General features: G+C 51.1%; 1 protein-coding gene across 1 annotated transcript in view; it reads right to left on the reverse strand.

Moving 5' to 3' along the window:
- LOC106864623 (E3 ubiquitin-protein ligase BRE1B-like) overlaps positions 1 to 18867 on the reverse strand; it is a gene marked incomplete at its 5' end in the record, with an annotated part of 36898 nt that continues 18031 nt past the window's right edge. The window contains 9 exons of the mRNA XM_088157584.1: positions 1 to 394; positions 3356 to 3457; positions 4480 to 4620; positions 8316 to 8441; positions 9320 to 9532; positions 11551 to 11700; positions 13990 to 14107; positions 16154 to 16626; positions 17897 to 18018. Coding sequence (XP_088013710.1) covers positions 218 to 394; positions 3356 to 3457; positions 4480 to 4620; positions 8316 to 8441; positions 9320 to 9532; positions 11551 to 11700; positions 13990 to 14107; positions 16154 to 16626; positions 17897 to 18018 — 1622 coding nt within the window. The remainder of the gene's footprint in view (positions 395 to 3355; positions 3458 to 4479; positions 4621 to 8315; positions 8442 to 9319; positions 9533 to 11550; positions 11701 to 13989; positions 14108 to 16153; positions 16627 to 17896; positions 18019 to 18867) is intronic.

Raw genomic sequence — 18867 nt, forward strand, 5'->3', positions numbered from 1 at the left:
GTGACCATGAAGGACCACAGAGTGACCATGAGTGACCACCAGGTAACCACAAATGACCATGAATGACCACGAATGATCACCAGGTGACCACGAATGACCACAGGGTGACCACGAATGACCCCGAATGACCACCAGGTGACCCCAAACGACCACGAATGACCCCAAATGACCACGGGGAGGTGACCCCCCCCCCAGTGGCCCATCGGGGGGGCCGGCCTCAGCTGATGTAGACGCGGTGGAAGTCGTGGGCGCCGAAGGCCGCGTTGCACTTGGGGCACTTGCGCTGCCGCGTGTCGTAGCGGCTCTTGACGCACTCGAAGCAGAAGACGTGGAAGCACTTGGTCAGCACCGCGTCCTTCTTGCGCGCGTTGCAGCACGGGCACGTCAGGCGGGCCTGGCCGGGGGGGGGGGGGGGAATTAACGGTCATTAAGGGTCATTAAGGGTCATTAAGGGTCGTTAATGGTGATTAAAGGTCAAGCGGAGTCATTGGAAGTCATTAACGGTGGTTAAAAGTCAACCGAGATCGTTAAAGGTCAACTGACGTCATTAAAGGTCAACTGAGGTCATTAAAGGTCATTAATGGTCATTGAAAATCAACCGAGATCGTTAAAGGCCAACTGAGGTCATTGGAAGTCATTAATGGTCATTAAAGATTAACTGGGGTCATTAAAGGGTCATTAATGGTCATTAAAGGGTCATTAGTGGTCATTAAGGGTCATAAAAGGTCAACTGGGATCATTAAAGGTCATTAATGGCCACTAAAGGTCATTAATGGTCATTAAAGGTCAACCGAGGTCATTAAAGGTGAACTAAGGTCATTAATGGTCATTAATGGTCATTAATGGTCATTGAAAGTCAACCAAGATCGTTAAAGGTCAACTGAGACCATTAGAAGTCATTAATGGTCATTAAAGATCAACTGGGGTCATTAAAGGGTCATTAATGGTCATTAAGGGTCGTTAATGGTGATTAAAGGTCAAGCGGAGTCATTAGAAGTCATTAATGGTCATTAAAAGTCAACCGAGATCGTTAAAGGTCAACTGACGTCATTAATGGTCATTAATGGTCATTAATGGTCATTGAAAGTCAACCAAGATGGTTAAAGGTCAACTGAGATCATTAAAGGTCATTAAAGGGTCATTAATGGTCATTAAAAGTCAACCGAGATCATTAAAGGTCAACTGGGCTCATTAAAGGTCATTAATGGTCATTAAAGGTCATCAGTGGTCATTAATGGTCATTAAAAGTCAATCGAGATCGTTAAAGGTCAACTGAGGTCATTAGAAGCCATTAATGGTCATTAAGAGCAATTAAAAGTCATTAATGGTCATTAAAGGTCAACTGGGATCATTAATGGTCATTAAAGGTCAACTGAGGTCATTAGAAGTCATTAATGGTCATTAAGAGCAATTAAAAGTCATTAATGGTCATTAAAGGTCAACTGGGATCATTAATGGTCATTAATGGTCATTAAAGGTCAACTGAGATCGTTAGAAGTCATTAATGGTCATTAAGAGCAATTAATAGTCATTAATGGTCAACCGAGATCGTTAAAGGTCAACCGAAGCTTTTAATGATCCATTCGAATCATTAAAAGTAATTAATAACAATTAAAAGTCATTAAAGCTCTACTGAAGTCGTTAGAAGTCGTTAGCGGTCATTAATAATCATTAAAAGCCGTTAAAAGTCATTAAAGATCAACCGAGATCATTAGAAGTCATTAATGGCCATTAACGGTCATTAAAAATAATTAAAAGTCATTAAAAGCCATTAAAGGTCATTAATGATCATTAACAGCAATTAAAAATCATTAAAGGTCAGTGGAAGTCATTAGAAGCCATTAATGGCAATTAAAAATAATTAAAGTTCATTAAAGGTCATTAAAAGTCGGCTGAGATCATTAATTAAGAGTCATTAAAGGCAAGAAGGTCCTGGAAGGTTCCAGAAGGTCCCAAAAGGCCCCAGAAAGGTCCTGGAAGGTCCCAAAAAAAAAAATCCCAGAAGGTCCTGGAAGGTCCCAAAAAATCCCAGAAGGCCCCAAAAGGTCCTGGAAGGCCCCTAAAGGCCCCCAAAAGGTCCTGGAAGGTCCCAGAAAACCCCAGAAGGTCCTGGAAGGTCACAGGAACCCCCAGAAAGGTCCTGGAAGGTCACAGAAAAACCCCAGAAAGGTCCTGGAAGGTCACAGAAAGGTCCTGGAAGGTCCCAAAAGGTCCTGGAAGGTCCCAAAAAACCCCAAAAGGCCCCCAAAAGGTCCTGGAAGGCCCCAGAAAAACCCCAGAAAGGTCCTGGAAGGTGCCAGAAAATCCCAGAAAGGTCACAGAAAGGTCCAGGAAGGTCACAAAAAAACCCAGAAAGGTCCCAGAAAAACCCCAGAAGGTCCTGGAAGGTCCCAGAAAACCCCAGAAAACGCCAGGAAGGTCCTGGAAGGTCACAGAAAGTTCTGGAAGACCCCAGAAGGCCCCAGAAAGGTCCTGGAAGGTCACAGAAAGTCCTGGAAGGTCACAGAAAACTCCAGAAAAGTCCTAGGAGGTCCCAGAAAATTTCAGAAAGGTCCTGGAAGGCCCCAGAAAGGTCCTGGAAGGTCCCAGAAGGTCCTGTAAGGTCCCAAAAAACCCCCAGAAGGTCCTGGAAGTTCACAGAAAGTCCTGGAATGTCCCAGAAAGCCCCAAAAGGTCCTGGAAGGTCACAGGAACCCCCAGAAAGGTCCTGGAAGGTCCCAAAACGCCCCCAAAAGGTCCTGGAAGGTCCCAGATAAACCCCAGAAAGGTCCTGGAATGTCACAAAAAAACCCCAGAAGGTCCTGGAAGGTCCCAGAAGATCCCAAAAGGCCCCCAAAAGGTCCTGGAAGATCCCAGAAAGCCCCCAAAAGGTCCTGGAAGGTCACAGAAAACCCCAGAAAGGTCCTGGAATGTTACAAAAAACCCCAGAAAGGTCCCGGAAGGTCCCAGAAAAACCCCAGAAAGGTCCTGGAAGGCCCCAGAAAAACCCCAGAAAGGTCCTGGAAGTCCCCAAAAGGTTCCAGAAGGTCCTGGAAGGCCCCAGAAAGGTCCTGGAAGGTCACAAAAAAACCCCAGAAAGGTCGCGGTAGGTCCCAAAAAAACCCCAGAAAGGTTCTGGAAGTCCCCAAAAGGTTCCAGAAGGTCCTGGAAGGTCACAGAAAATCCCAGAAAGGTCTCAGAAAATCCCAGAAAGTCCTGGAAGGTCACAAAAAAACCCCAGAAAACGCCAGGAAGGTCCTGGAAGGTCCCAGGAAGGTCCTGGAAGGTCACAAAAAACCCCAGAAAGGTCCTGGAAGGTCCCAGGAAGGTCCTGGAAGGTCACAGAAATTTCTGGAGCCCCCCCCCCCGGGCTGACCCTGTACTCTTTGATCTCCTCCTGCAGGATCTGGTCGGCGTCGGCGTACACCTCCACCTTGCGCTGCTTCTCCAACTTCCGGCGCAGCCGCGACAGCTCCTCCTGCCAGGACCCAACGGGACACGGAAGGGGAGAAAAAAAAAAAAAAAAAAAAAAAAAAAAAAAAAAAAAAGGGATGGAAGGGAAAAAATGGCGATGGGAAAAGGGGAAGAAACGGTGAAAAAATCCCCCCAAAAAATCTCAAAAAAATGCCCAAAAAATCACCCCAAAAATTCCAAAAAAATCACCCAAAAAATCCCCAAAAAATCCCAAAAAACCCAAAAATATTCCTAAAAAACACCCAAAAATCCCCAAAAAATCCCCCCAAAAAGCCTTTTAAAATCCCCAAAAAATCCCAAAAAATCACCCAAAAAATCCCCAAAAAATCCTCCAAAAAAACCCTTAAAAACCCCCCAAAATCCCCAAAAAATCTCAAAAAAAATCCCAAAAAGTCCCCCCAAAAACCCTTAAAAATCCCCCCAAAAAACCCCAAAAATCTCAAAAAAATCCCTAAAAAATAAAAAAATTCCCAAAAATTCCCAAAAAACCCCCAAAAAATCCCCAAAAAACACCCAAAAATCCCCAAAAAATCCCCCCAAATCCCCCAAAAATCTCAAAAAAATCCCCCAAAAACACCCCAAAATCCCCAAAAAATCCCCAAAAATTCCCCCCAAAAATCACCCAAAAAATCCCAAAAAATCCCCCAAAAATCTCAAAAAAATCCCCAAAAAATCCCCCAAAAAACCTCCAAAAATCTAAAAAAATCCCTAAAAAACCCCAAAAAATCCCCCAAAAATCACCCAAAAAAACCCTTAAAAAACCCCCCAAAAAATCCCCAAAAAATCTCAAAAATTCCCCAAAAAATCACCCAAAAAATCCCCAAAAAATCCCCCAAAAAAACCCCAAAAACAAAAAAAATCCCCCAAAAATCCCCAAAAAACCCTTAAAAAAACCCAAAAAACCCCTTAAAAAACCCCAAAAAAATCCCCCAAAAAACCCCCAAAAAATCCCAAAAAATCCCTCAAAATCCCAAAAAAACCCCCCAAACCCCCCCCCAAAAATTTCCCAGAATTCCCCGTGCTCACCTGCGCCCTCTTGAGGCTCAGCGATTCTTTGTCCTTGGCCGCTCGGTTCTCGGCCGCGCACACCTGGAGCTCGCGGAGCCGCGCCTGCACGTGCTCACCTTGAGCCCGCAGGTCCTCGGCCAGCTGGGCGGCCTCCACGGCCTGGGGGGGGGCACAGGTGAGACAGGTGAGACAGGTGGGCACACCTGGACGCACCTGGGGGCACCTGGGATACACCTGGGTAAGGCTAACGTACACCTGGGTACACCTGAGCACACCTGGGCACACCTAAGATACACCTGGGTATGCCTAACATACACCTGGGCACACCTGGGATACACCTGGGCACACCTGGATATGGCTAAGATACACCTGGGCACACCAGGGCACATCTAAGATACACCTGGGCACACCTGTGATACACCTGGATACACCTGAGTACACCTGGGTATGCCTAAGATACACCTGGGCACACCTGTGATACACCTGGATACACCTGAGTACACCTGGGGGCACCTAAGATACACCTGGGCACACCTGGGATACACCTGAGTATACCTGGGCACACCTGGGATACACCTGGGCACACCTGGATATGGCTAAGATACACCTGGATACACCTGGGATACACCTGGGCACACCTGGAGCTCGCGGAGCCGCGCCTGCACGTGCTCACCTTGAGCCCGCAGGTCCTCGGCCAGCTGGGCGGCCTCCACGGCCTGGGGGGGGCACAGGTGAGACAGGTGAGACAGGTGGGCACACCTGGCCACACCTGGGATACACCTGGATATTCCTGGGGGCACCTGGGCACACCTAAGATACACCTGGGTATGCCTAACATACACCTGGGCACACCTGTGATACAGTTGGGCACACCTGGGTATGGCTAAGATACACCTCGGTACACCTGAGCACACCTAAGATACACCTGGGTATGGCTAAGATACACCTGGATACACCTGAGTACACCTGGGCACACCTGGATATGGCTAAGATACACCTGGGCACACCAGGGCACATCTAAGATACACCCGGGCACACCTGTGATACACCTGGATACACCTGAGTACACCTGGGTATGCCTAAGATACACCTGGGCACACCTGGGATACACCTGAGTATACCTGGGCACACCTGGGATACACCTGGGCACACCTGGATATGGCTAAGATACACCTGGGTACACCTGGGATACACCTGGGCACACCTGGGATACACCTGAGTACGGCTAAAATACACCTGGGGGCACCTGGGCACACCTGGAGCTCGCGGAGCCGCGCCTGCACGTGCTCACCTTGAGCCCGCAGGTCCTCGGCCAGCTGGGCGGCCTCCACGGCCTGGGGGGGGGCACAGGTGAGACAGGTGAGACAGGTGGGCACACCTGGGATACACCTGGATACTCCTGGGGGCACCTGGGCACACCTGGGCACACCTAAGATACACCTGGGTATGCCTAAGATACACCTGGGCACACCTGAGATACACCTGGGCACACCTGAGATACACCTGGGCACACCTGGACACAACTAAGATACACCTGGGTATGGCTAAGATACACCTGGATACACCTGAGCACACCTGGGCACACCTAAGATACACCTGGGTATGCCTAAGATACACCTGGGTACACCTGGCATACACCTGGGCACACCTGGATATGGCTAAGATACACCTGGGTACACCTGGGCACATCTAAGATACACCTGGGCACACCTGTGATACACCTGGATACACCTGAGTACACCTGGGGGCACCTAAGATACACCTGGGCACACCTGGGATACACCTGAGTATACCTGGGCACACCTGGGATACACCTGGGCACACCTGGATATGGCTAAGATACACCTGGATACACCTGGGTACACCTGGGATACACCTGGGCACACCTGGAGCTCGCGGAGCCGCGCCTGCACGTGCTCACCTTGAGCCCGCAGGTCCTCGGCCAGCTGGGCGGCCTCGACAGCCTGGGGGGGGCACAGGTGAGACAGGTGGGCACACCTGGACACAGCTGGGGGCACCTGGGATACACCTGGGTAAGGCTAACGTACACCTGGGTACACCTGAGCACACCTGGGCACACCTAAGATACACCTGGGTATGCCTAAGATACACCTGGGTACACCTGGCATACACCTGGGCACACCTGGATATGGCTAAGATACACCTGGGGGCACCTGGACACACCTAAGATACACCTGGGTATGGCTAAGATACACCTGGATACACCTGAGTACACCTGGGCACACCTGGATATGGCTAAGATACACCTGGGTACACCTGGGCACATCTAAGATACACCTGGGCACACCTGTGATACACCTGGATACACCTGAGTACACCTGGGTATGCCTAAGATACACCTGGGCACACCTGGGATACACCTGAGTATACCTGGGCACACCTGTGATACACCTGGGCACACCTGGATATGGCTAAGATACACCTGGGTAGACCTGGGATACACCTGGGCACACCTGGGATACACCTGAGTACGGCTAAGATACACCTGGGGGCACCTGGGCACACCTGGAGCTCGCGGAGCCGCGCCTGCACGTGCTCACCTTGAGCCCGCAGGTCCTCGGCCAGCTGGGCGGCCTCCACGGCCTGGGGGGGGGCACAGGTGAGACAGGTGAGACAGGTGAGCACACCTGGGGGCACCTGGGATACACCTGGATACTCCTGGGGGCACCTGGGCACACCTAAGATACACCTGGGTATGCCTAAGATACACCTGGGCACACCTGGGATACACCTGGGCACACCTGTGATACACCTGGGCACACCTGGACACACCTGGGGGCACCTGGGATACACCTGGGTAAGGCTAACGTACACCTGGGTACACCTGGGGGCACCTGGACACACCTAAGGTACACCTGGGTATGGCTAAAATACACCTGGGCACACCTGGAGTACACCTGGGCACACCTGAGCACACCTGGGCACACCTAAGATACACCTGGGCACACCTGGAGTACACCTGGGCACACCTGAGCACACCTGGGTATGCCTAAGATACACCTGGGCACACCTAAGATACACCTGGGCACACTTGAGAACCATCAGGACACACCTGTGCCATACCTGTGCCCATTATAACACACCTGTGCCACACCTGTGCCCACCTGTGCCACACCTGTCCCCATTATAAAACACGTGTGCCCACCTGGATACACCCGGACACACCTGAGGCCCATTAGGACACACCTGTGGCCCATTAGGACACACCTGTGCCCCCCTGGGACACACCTGTGCCCATCTGTAGCACACCTGAGGCCCATTAGAACACACCTCTACCACACCTGTCCCTATTATAACACACCTGTCTCCACCTGTGGCACACCTGTGCCCACCTGAGGCCCATTAGGACACACCTGAGGCCCATTAGGACACACCTGTGCCTACCTGAGGCCCAGTAGAACATACCTAGACACACCTGGAAACACCTGAGGCCCATTAGAACACACCTGTACCACACCTGTGCACACCTGAGGCCCATTAGAACACACCTGTGCCCACCTGTGGCCATTATAACACACCTGTAGCACACCTGGGCTCCACTGGGACACACCTGTGCCCACCTGAGGCCCATTAGGACACACCTGAGGCCCATTAGAACCCACCTGTGCCCACCTGAGGCCCATCAGAACACACCTGGACACACCTGAGGCCCATTAGGACACACCTGTGCACACCTGTGCCCACCTGAGGCCCATTAGGACACACCTGTGCACACCTGAGGCCCATTAGGACACACCTGTGCACACCTGTGCCCACCTGAGGCCCATTAGGACACACCTGAGGCCCATTAGGACACACCTGGACACACCTGTGCCACACCTGTGGCCGCTCACCTTCCTCTTGTGCAGCTCGAGCGCCTGCGAGCGCAGGCTCAGCTCCTTCTCCACGGCTCCCAGGGCGCTCTGCAGGCCCCTCTCCTTCTCCTCCAGCTTCTGCACCACCTGCAGCTGAGCCTCCACCTGTGATAATCATTAATTAGTTATTAATTAGTTGTTAATTAGCGAAATCCGCTCGTTAATAGGTGAAATTATGGCGGTTTTAGGCCTTTATTAGCCCATTATTAGCCAATTATTAGGGCCTGATAAGCCCCTCTCCTTCTCCTCCAGCTTCTGCACCACCTGCAGCTGTGCCTCCACCTGCCACAATCATTAATTAGTTATTAATTAGTTATTAATTAGCGAAATCCGCTCGTTAATAGGTGAAATTATGGTGATTTTAGTCAAAATTAAGGATTTATTAGCCAATTATTAGCAATTATTAAGGCCTGATTGGTTTTCTTGAGGTCCTGCTCCACCTGCAACTGCACCTCCACCTGCGATAATCATTAATTAGTCATTAATTAGTTATTAATTAGCGAAATCCACTCTTTAATAGATGAAATCCTGGTGATTTGAGACAAAATTAAGGCTTTATTAGCCAATTATTAGCAATTATTAAGGCCTGATCCTCTTGAGCTCCTGCTCTGCCTTCCACAACCATTAATTAGTCCTTAATTAGGTATTAATTAGCAAAATCCGCTCATTAATAGGTGAAATTACAATATTTCAAACAAAATTAAGGGCTCATTAGCCAATTATTAGCAATTATTAAGCTCTGATCCTCTTCACCTCCTGCTCTGTCTTCCACAGCCATTAATCAGTCATTAATTAATCATTAATTAGCGCAATCCGCTAATTAATCGGCGCAATTAACCCCTCTTCAACCCTCACTTATTTCTCTTCACCGCCCACCGACCCCTCGGACCCCCCTGACCACGACCCCGCCCTCGCTACCGACCGTTCGTAATTACTAAATAATTAATAATTAATTAATTAATAATTAATTAACCCTCCCTCACCTGCGCTTTCAGGGCCAGCACCTGCTCTGCCAGCTCGTCCTTCTCCTCCCTCAGCAGTTTGTGGATCTGGTTCGCTTTGATCCGCTCCGACATCAGCTTGAAGTTGGCGTCGTCCTTCTCGCGCAGCTGCTGCAGCAGCCGCAGGTTCTGCTCCTGCATGTCCTCGAAGGCCTGGCCCGTCACGTCCATCTCTGACAGCAGCGCCTCCTCCTCCTGAGAAACCAGGCAAAGATGGCCGCCGTGAGGTCGTAACACGTAATGGCAAGATGGCGGCCTACGGGCGTGGGGCAAGATGGCCGCCGTGAAGTCATAGCATAACTCATAGAGACAATATGGCTGCTGTCAGATGTGGAGCAAGATGGCCGCCGTGAAGTGATATCATAATACTTAGAGACAAGATGGCCGCCGTGAAGTGATAGCATAATCCATAGAGGCAAGATGGCCGCCTTCAGATGTGGAGCAAGATGGCCGCCGTGAGGTGATGTAATAACTGATAGACACAAGATGGCCGCCTTCAGATGTGGGGCAAGATGGCTGCCGTGAAGCGGTATCAAATGCCATAGAGACAAGATGGCCGCCCTCAGGGGTGGTGCAAGATGTCTGCTGTGATGTCGTAACCAATAGAGACAAGATGGCCGGCTTCAGATGTCGGGCAAGATGGCCGCCGTGAAGTGATATCATAACTCATAGGGACAAGATGGCCGCCAACAAAGAATTGGGCAAGATGGCTGCTGTGAGGTTGTAACCCATAGAGACAAGATGGCCGCCTTCAGAGGCAGAGCAAGATGGCTGCAGTGACGTAATATTATAATACACAGAGACAAGATGGCCGCCTTTAGATGTGGAGCAAGATGGCTGCCATGAAGTGATATCATAACTCAAAGAGACAAGATGGCCGCCATTAAGGAACAGGACAATATGGCCGCCATTAAGGAATGGTACAAGATGGCCGTCCTCGAAGGCCTGGCCCGTCACGTCCATCTCCGACAGCAGTGCCTCCTCCTCCTGAGAAACCAGGCAAAGATGGCCGCCGTGAGGTCGTAACACGTAGGGGCAAGATGGCCGCCTTCAGATGTGAGGCAAGATGGCCGCCATGAAGTGATATTGTAATACATAGAGACAAGATGGCCGCCTTCAGATGTGGGGCAAGATGGCCGCCATGAGGTGATGTAATAACTGATAGAGACAAGATGGCCGCCTTCAGATGTGGGGCAAGATGGCCGCCGTGTAGTGATATCATAAGCCATAGAGACAAGATGGCGGCCTTCAGATGTGGGGCAAGATGGCTGCCGTGAAGCGATATCATATGCCATAGAGACAAGATGGCCGCCCTCAGGGGTGGTGCAAGATGGCCGCCGTGAGGTTGTAACCCATAGAGACAAGATGGCGCCTTCAGATGTTGGGCAAGATGGCTGCTGTGAGGTGATATCAGTGAATGGGAGACAAGATGGCCGCCTTTATGGAATGACACAAGATGGCTGTCATGAGTGAATACAAGATGGCCGCCATTAAGGAACAGGACAAGATGGCGGCCGTTGGTGAACGGGTCAGGATGTTTGGTGGCCGCCAGGCTCCTCTGCAGGTGCTCGAGCTGCCCCTCACCTGTCCAGGTGTGTCCCAGCTGTCCCCAGGTGTGTCCCAGCCCTCCCCAGGTGTGTCTCAGGTGTGTCCCAGGTGTCCCCAGGTGTGTCTAACCTGTCCCAGGTGTATCTCAGGTGTCCCCAGATGTGTCTCACCTATCCCAGCTGTGTCTCAGGTGTCCCCAGGTGTGTCCCAGGTGTCCCCAGCTGTGTCTCACATGTCCCCAGGTGTGTCCCCAGGTGTGCTGTCTCACCTGTGCCCAGGTGTGCTGTCTCACCTGTGTCCAGGTGTGCTGTCTCACCTATCCAGGTGTGCTGTCTCACCTATCCAGGTGTGCTGTCTCACCTGTCCAGGTGTGCTGTCTCCCCTGTCCAGGTGTGCTGTCTCCCCTGTCCCCAGGTGTGTCCCCAGGTGTGCTGTCTCACCTGCCCAGGTGTTCTGTCTCACCTGTGCCCAGGTGTGCTGTCCCACCTGTCCAGCTGTGCTGTCTCACCTGTCCCCAGGTGTGTCCCCAGGTGTGTCTCACCTGTCCAGGTGTGCAGTCTCACCTGTCCCCAGGTGTGTCCCCAGGTGTGCAGTCTCACCTGTCCAGGTGTGCTGTCTCACCTGTCCAGGTGTGTCCCCAGGTGTGTCCAGGTGTGCAGTCTCACCTGTTTGGTGGCCGCCAGTCTCCTCTGCAGGTGCTCGATCTGCTCCTCGCTCACCCTCAGCCTCCTCAGGGCCTCCTCGTCCGCCAACTTCTTACTCTCCCGGCGCTCGCGCTCCTCCAGCTCCCGCCAGCGCTGACGCAGCTCCTCCAGCTCGTTAATTAATTAATTAATTAGCCGTTAATTAGTCACTAATAAGTCTTTAATTAGCCATTAAGTAACTAATAAGGCAATAAAACTTTAAAAAGTTTATCAATAATGAGGAGGAATTTTGGTTCCCGCTCCTCCGGCTCCCGCCAGCGCTGACGCAGCTCCTCCAGCTCATTAATTAATTAATGAATTAGCCATTAATTAGTCGCTAATAACTCCTTAATTAGCCATTAAATAACTAATAAGGCAATTAAAGTTGATGGGAGTGATTAATGATCAGGAGGAATTTTGGGTCTCCCTGCGCTCGCGCTCCTCCAGCTCCCGCCAGCGCTGACGCAGCTCCTCCAGCTCATTAATTAATTAATTAATTAGCCATTAATTAGTCACCAATAAGTCTCTAATTAGCCATTAAGTAACTAATAAAGCAATTAAAGTTAATGGGAGTGATTAATGATAAGGAGGAATTTTGGGTCTCCCGGCGCTCGCGCTCCTCCAGCTCCCGCCAGCGCTGACGCAGCTCCTCCAGCTCATTAATTAATTAATTAATTAGTCATTAATTAGTCGCTAATAACTCCTTAATTAGCCATTAAATAACTAATAAGGCAATTAACGTTCATGGCAAGGATGAATGGCAAGGAGGAATTTTGGTTCCCGCTCCTCCAGCTCCCGCCAGCGCTGACGCAGCTCCTCCAGCTCATTAATTAATTAATTAGCCATTAATTAGTCGCTAATAACTCCTTAATTAGCCATTAAATAACTAATAAGGCAATTAAAGTTGATGGGAATGATTAATAATGAGGTGGAATTTTGGTTCCCGCTCCTCCGGCTCCCGCCAGCGCTGACGCAGCTCCTCCAGCTCATTAATTAATTAATCACTAATTAGTCACTAATAAGTCATTATTTAGTAACTAATAAGGCAATTAAAGTTGATGGGAGTGATTAACGATCAGGAGGAATTTTGGTTCCCGCTCCTCCAGCTCCCGCCAGCGCTGACGCAGCTCCTCCAGCTCGTTAATTAATTAATTAATTAGTCACTAATTAGTCACTAATAAGTCATTATTAATCATTATGTAACTAATAAACCAATTAGCGTTCACGGCAGAGATGAACGGCAAGGAGGAATTTTGGGTCTCCCAGGGTTGACGCAGCTCCTCCAGCTCATTAATTAATTAATTAGTCACTAATTAGTCACTAATAAGTCTCTAATTAGCCATTAAGTAACTAATAAAGCAATAAAACTTTATAAAAATGATTAATAATGAGGAGGAATTTTGGTTCCCGCTCCTCTGGCTCCCGCCAGCGCTGACGCAGCTCCTCCAGCTCGTTAATTAATCATTAATTAGCCGTTAATTAGTCATAATTACCCCATAATTACCATCTAATTAGCCCTAATTAACTCCTCACCGCCCTCATTTTCACCCCTAATTAACAACCAAAACCTCATTAAGACACAGCACCCTATGGACCGGACTCCCTGCTGTTAATTGGGGGACCTAATTAGCCTTAATTAGCGCTAATTAGCATATAATTAAGCCTAATTAACGCCTCAATGCCTTAATTTTCACCCCTAATTAACGACCAAAACCTCATTAAGACACAGCATCCTATGGACCAGACTCCCTGCTGTTAATTGGGGCCTTAATTAGCGTTAATTAGCGCTAATTAGCATCTAATTAACCCTAATTCACACCTCAATTCCCTCATTTTCACCCCTAATTACCCCTAATTAACGACCAAAACCTCATTAAGACACGGGACCCTATGGACCAGACCCCCTGCTGTTAATTGAGGGACCTAATTACCGTTAATTAGCGCTAATAAGCATCTAATTAACCCTAATTCACACTTCACTGCCCTATTTTTCACCCCTAATTACCCCTAATTAGCGACCCAAACCTCATTAAGACACGGGACCCTATGGACCAGACCCCCTGCTGTTAATTGGGGGACCTAATTAGCCTTAATTAACCCATAATTAGCATCTAATTAACCCTAATTAACACCTCAATTCCCTCATTTTCACCCCTAATTAACAACCAAAACCTCATTAAGACACAGCATCGTAGGGACTGGACACCCTGCTGTTAATTAGGGCCTTAATTAGCGCTAATTAACCCATAATTAGCATCTAATTAACCCTAATTCACACCTCAATTCCCTCATTTTCACTCCTAATTACCCCTAATTAACGACCAAAACCTCATTAAGACACGGGACCCTATGGACCACACCCCCTGCTGCTAATCGGGGGGGCCTAATTAGCCTTAATTAGCCCTAATTAGCGCTAATTACCTCGGCCTTGCTCTTCCTCTCGGCCGCCATCAGCGTCACTTTGTCCCTCTGCTCCTTGGGTGCCGACTTGTACATGTCCAGCAGCAGCTTCATCTCCTTCTGGTTCTCCTGGGCTTTCCTGCGGTAATTAGCGCCTAATTAGCGCCTCATTTGCATAATTAGAGCGACCACGCCGCCTTAGGCCACGCCCCCTTTTTTCCGCTTCGATTCCCGCCAAAATTGACCCCAAAATGCCCCAAAAATTCACTAAAAAAATGTTTGTCTCCTTCTGGTTCTCCTGGGCCTTCCTGGGGTAATTAGCGCCTAATTAGCGCCTCATTTGCATAATTAGAGCGACCACGCCCAGTTCAAGGCCACGCCCACTTTTTTCCCGCTTCGATTCCCGCCAAAATTGACCCAAAAATGCCCCAAAAATTCACTAAAAAAATTTTTGTCTCCTTCTGGTTCTCCTGGGCCTTCCTGGGGTAATTAGCGCCTAATTAGCGCCTCATTTGCATAATTAGAGGGATCGGGTCCCCCTTGAGGCCACGCCCATTTTTTTCCCGCTTCGATTCCCGCCAAAATTGACCCCAAAATGCCCCCAAAATTAACAAAAAAAATAATTAATCACTTCCTGGTTCTCCTGGGCTTTTCCTGGGGTAATTAGCGCCTAATTAGCGCCTCATTTGCATAATTAGAGGGATCGGGACCCCCCTGAGGCCACGCCCACTTTTCCCCGCTTCGATTCCCGCCAAAATTGACCCAAAAATGCCCCAAAAATTCACAAAAAAAATTTTCGTCTCCTTCTGGTTCTCCTGGGCTTTTCCTGGGGTAATTAGCGCCTAATTAGCGCCTCATTTGCATAATTAGAGCGACCACGCCCAGTTCAAGGCCACGCCCACTTTTTTCCCGCTTCGATTCCCGCCAAAATTGACCCCAAAATGCCCCAAAAATTCACTAAAAAAATGTTTGTCTCCTTCTGGTTCTCCTGGGCCTTCCTGGGGTAATTAGCGCCTAATTAGCGACTCATTTGCATAATTAGAAGGATGGGGCCCCCCTAAGGCCACGCCCACTTTTTTCCCACTTCGATTCCCGCCAAAATTGTCCCAAAAATGTCCCAAAAATTCACAAAAAAATTTTTCGTCTCCTTCTGGTTCTCCTGGGCTTTCCTGGGGTAATTAGCGGCTAATTAGCGCCTCATTTGCATAATTAGAAGGATGGGGTCCCCCTTGAGGCCACGCCCACTTTTTTTCCCGCTTCGATTCCCGCCAAAATTGACCCCAAAAAACCCCCAAACCCCCAAAATTCAAGCCCAAAAAGCCCAATTTTAAACGACTGGCGAATTAACATCTCATTTGCATAAACACGCCCCTTTCGTTATCTCATTTGCATAAACATGCAAAATACCCCAAAATTCCCCGAAACTCCCTCCAAAAATTCCCAAAAATCCCCCAAATTTTCCCCAAATCCTCCCCAGCCCCTCCTTACCATCTCATTTGCATAACCACGCCTTCATTACCAGCTCATTTGCATAATCATAAACATTCAAAGAACCCCAAACCCCTCTAAACCCCCTCCAAGAACTCCCAAAAATCCCCAAAATTTTCCCCAAATCTCCCAAAAAATCCCCCAACCCCCACCACCTAATTAGCATCTCATTTGCATAACCACGCATTCATTAGTATCTCATTTGCATAATCATAGACTTTAACATAAGCCCAAACCCCCTTAAATTCCCTCAAAAATTCCAAAAAATCCCCCAAATTTTCCCATAATCCTCCAAAAATGACCCAACCCCCCAATCCCCTCATTACCATCTCATTTGCATAACCACGCCTTCATTACCACCTCATTTGCAAAATCACAAACTTTTAAATAACCCCAAACCCCTCTAAATCCCCTCAAAAATTCCCAAAAATCCCCCAAATTTCCCCATAATCCCCCCAAAAATGACCCCAAACCCCTCCCCACCACCCAATTAACATCTCATTTGCATAACCACGCCTTCATTACCACCTCATTTGCATAATCATGGACTTTAAAATAAGCCCGAACCCCTCTAAATCCCCTCAAAAATTCCCAAAAATCCCCCAAATTTTCCCCAAATCCCCCCAAAATGACCCCAAACCCCTCCCCCAACCCCCTCATTACCGTCTCATTAGCATATCCCCGCCCCCTCACTCACTTTAGCTCCGCCCTCAGCTGCTTCAGCACCTCCGAGTCTTTTTTCTTCCCCTCTTCCGGCCCCGCCCCCTTCGGCCTCTCCCGCCCCTCCCCCCTCCCCCCGGGTGGGCGTGGCCTGGGAAGGGGCGGGGCCGCCTCCTTGGGGTGGGGGCGGGGCTGGGCGGGGCTGGGGGCGGGGTTTGGGGTGGGGGAGGGGCCCGGGGGAGCCTCCTCCTCTTCCTCCTTCTGGGCTGGGGGAGGGGCGGCCTTGGGGGGCGGCTCCTGGGCGGAAGGGGCGGGGCCGGAAGTGGCCGCGCCCTCTTTGTCGTCGGCGGCGGGGGGAGGGGCGGGGGTGGGGGGAGGGGTTTCCTCGGGGGGAGGGGCGGAGCTGGAGGAAGGGGCGGGGCCTGAGGAGGAAGAGGAGGAGGAAGGGGGAGGGGGTGGGGGAGGGGCGGGGCTGGGTGGGGGCGGGGCGCCGCTGGCCTGGAGGCGGAGCTAAAACAGGAAGGAAAAAAAAAGAGGGGGCGGGGTCACTTAAAAGTGGCCACGCCTCCATTCCGGCCACTCCCCCTTTAAGCCCCACCCACCGCCTTAAAGGGGCCGCGCCCCGTTTGAGCCGCGCTCTTAAAGGGGCCCCGCTTCATTTTGGGAGGCCACGCCCACTCTTAAAGGGGCCACGCCCCTTTAGACCACGCCCACTCTTAAAGGGGCCACGCTCCAGTCATGCAGGCCACGCCCCTTTAGGCCACACCCACTCTTAAAGGAGCCATGCTTTATTTTGGGGGGCCACGCCCCTTTAAGCGAATCTTAAAGGGATCAGGTCCCATTTTTAGAGGCCACGCCCCCTTTTAAAGCGGCCACGCCCCCTTTGAGGTGCACCCGCAGTCTTAAAGGGGCCACGCCCTATTTTTTTAAAAAGCCACGCCCCTTGGCATGGCCACGCCCACTTTTTAAAGAGCCCAGGTGTGCCCTGGCTATCTCAGCTGAGCTCCCAGGTGTGCCCAGGTGAGCCCAAGTGAGCTCCCAGGTGAGCACCCAGGTGCCCCAGTTGTGTCGAGGTGTGTCCAGGTGGGCCCAGAGTGTCTCAGGTGTGTCCCAGGTGCCCCAGATGAGCTCCCAAGTGCGCCAGGTGTGCCCAGGTGCCCCCCAGGTGTGCCCAGGTGAGCTCCCAGGATCCCCAAGTGCATCCAGGTGAGCTCTCAGGTGTGCCCCAGGTGTGCCCAGGTGTGCCCCAGGTGAGCACTCAGGTGCCCCAGTTGTGTCCAGGTGCCCCAGGTGTATCCCACGTATGCCCAGGTGTGTCCAGGTACGTCCCAGCTGCCCCAGGTGTGGCCCAGGTATATCCAGGTGAGCTCCCACATGGGCCCAGGTGTGTCCAGGTGAGCTCTCAGGTGCCCCCAAAGTGTGTCCAGGTGCCCCCAGGTGTGCCCAGGTGTATCCCAGGTGCTCTCAGGTGCCCCCCAGGTGTGCCCAGGTGCCCCCCAGGTGTGCCCAGGTGTATCCCAAGTGTATCCCAGGTGTATCTCAGGTGTGCCCAGGTGTACCCAGGTGTGCTCTCAGGTAACCCAGGTGTATCTAGGTGTGCCCAGGTGTATCCAAGCTGTGCCCAGGTGTATCCCAGGTGTGCCCAGGTGTACCCAGGTGTGCCCAGGTGTGCCCAGGTGTATCCAAGCTGTGCCCAGGTGTATCCCAGGTGTGCCCAGGTGCCCCCCAGGTGTGCCCAGGTGCCCCCCAGGTGTGCCCAGGTGTGCCCAGGTGAGCTCACCTTGCCGATCTCGGCCTGCACCTCGCGCAGTTTGCGTTTGTAGCGCTGCACGTCGCCCTTGAGCTGATGGTTGTGATTCTGCAGGGAACTGATCAGGTGACGCATCTCACGGTTAATGGGGCCTGCACAGGTGAGACACAGGTGAGACACAGGTGAGAGACAGGTGAGAGACAGGTGAGACACAGGTGAGAGACAGGTGAGAGACAGGTGAGACACAGGTGAGATACAGGTGAGTCACAGGTGAGACACAGGTGAGACACAGGTGAGTCACAGGTGAGATACAGGTGAGACACAGGTGAGACACAGGTGAGTCACAGGTGAGATACAGGTGAGACACAGGTGAGAGAGGTGAGAGACAGGTGAGAGACAGGTGAGACAAGGCAGGTAAGGGAGCCTCACCTGCTGAGATAACTGAACCCAGGTGTGCCCAGGTGTGTTTCACCCAACCCAGGTGTCTCCAGATTCCCCCAGATGTCCCCTGGTTTTCCCCAGGTGTGCCCAGGTGACCCAGAATGTATGCCAGGTGTGCTCAGGTGTATCTCAGGTGTGCCCAGGTGTATCCCAGGTGTGCTCAGGTGTATCTCAGGTGTGCCCAGGTGTATCCCAGGTGTGCTCAGGTGTATCTCAGGTGTGCCCAGGTGTATCCCAGGTGTACTCAAGCGTGTCCAGGTGTACCCCAGCTGTGCCAAGGTGCATCTCAGGTGTGCCCAGGTGTATCCCCAGGTGTGTCCAGGTGTATCTCAGGTGTATCCCAGGTATCCCCAGGTGTGTCCAGGTGTATCCCAGGTGTGTCCAGGTGCGCTCTCCTCACCTGCCTGCTCGTTGGCAGCCAGGTTCTGCTTGAACTCGATGCGCAGCATCTCGTACAGGTGTGCCCAGGTACTCCAGGTATCCCCAGGTGTATCCCAGGTGTATCTCAGGTGTGCCCAGGTGTATCCCAGGTACCCCAGGTGTATCCCAGGTGTACTCAA

This window comes from Sturnus vulgaris, unplaced genomic scaffold (genome assembly GCF_052056855.1).
Source record: "Sturnus vulgaris isolate bStuVul1 unplaced genomic scaffold, bStuVul1.hap1 Scaffold_1138, whole genome shotgun sequence".
In the NCBI taxonomy this organism is placed as follows: domain Eukaryota; kingdom Metazoa; phylum Chordata; class Aves; order Passeriformes; family Sturnidae; genus Sturnus; species Sturnus vulgaris.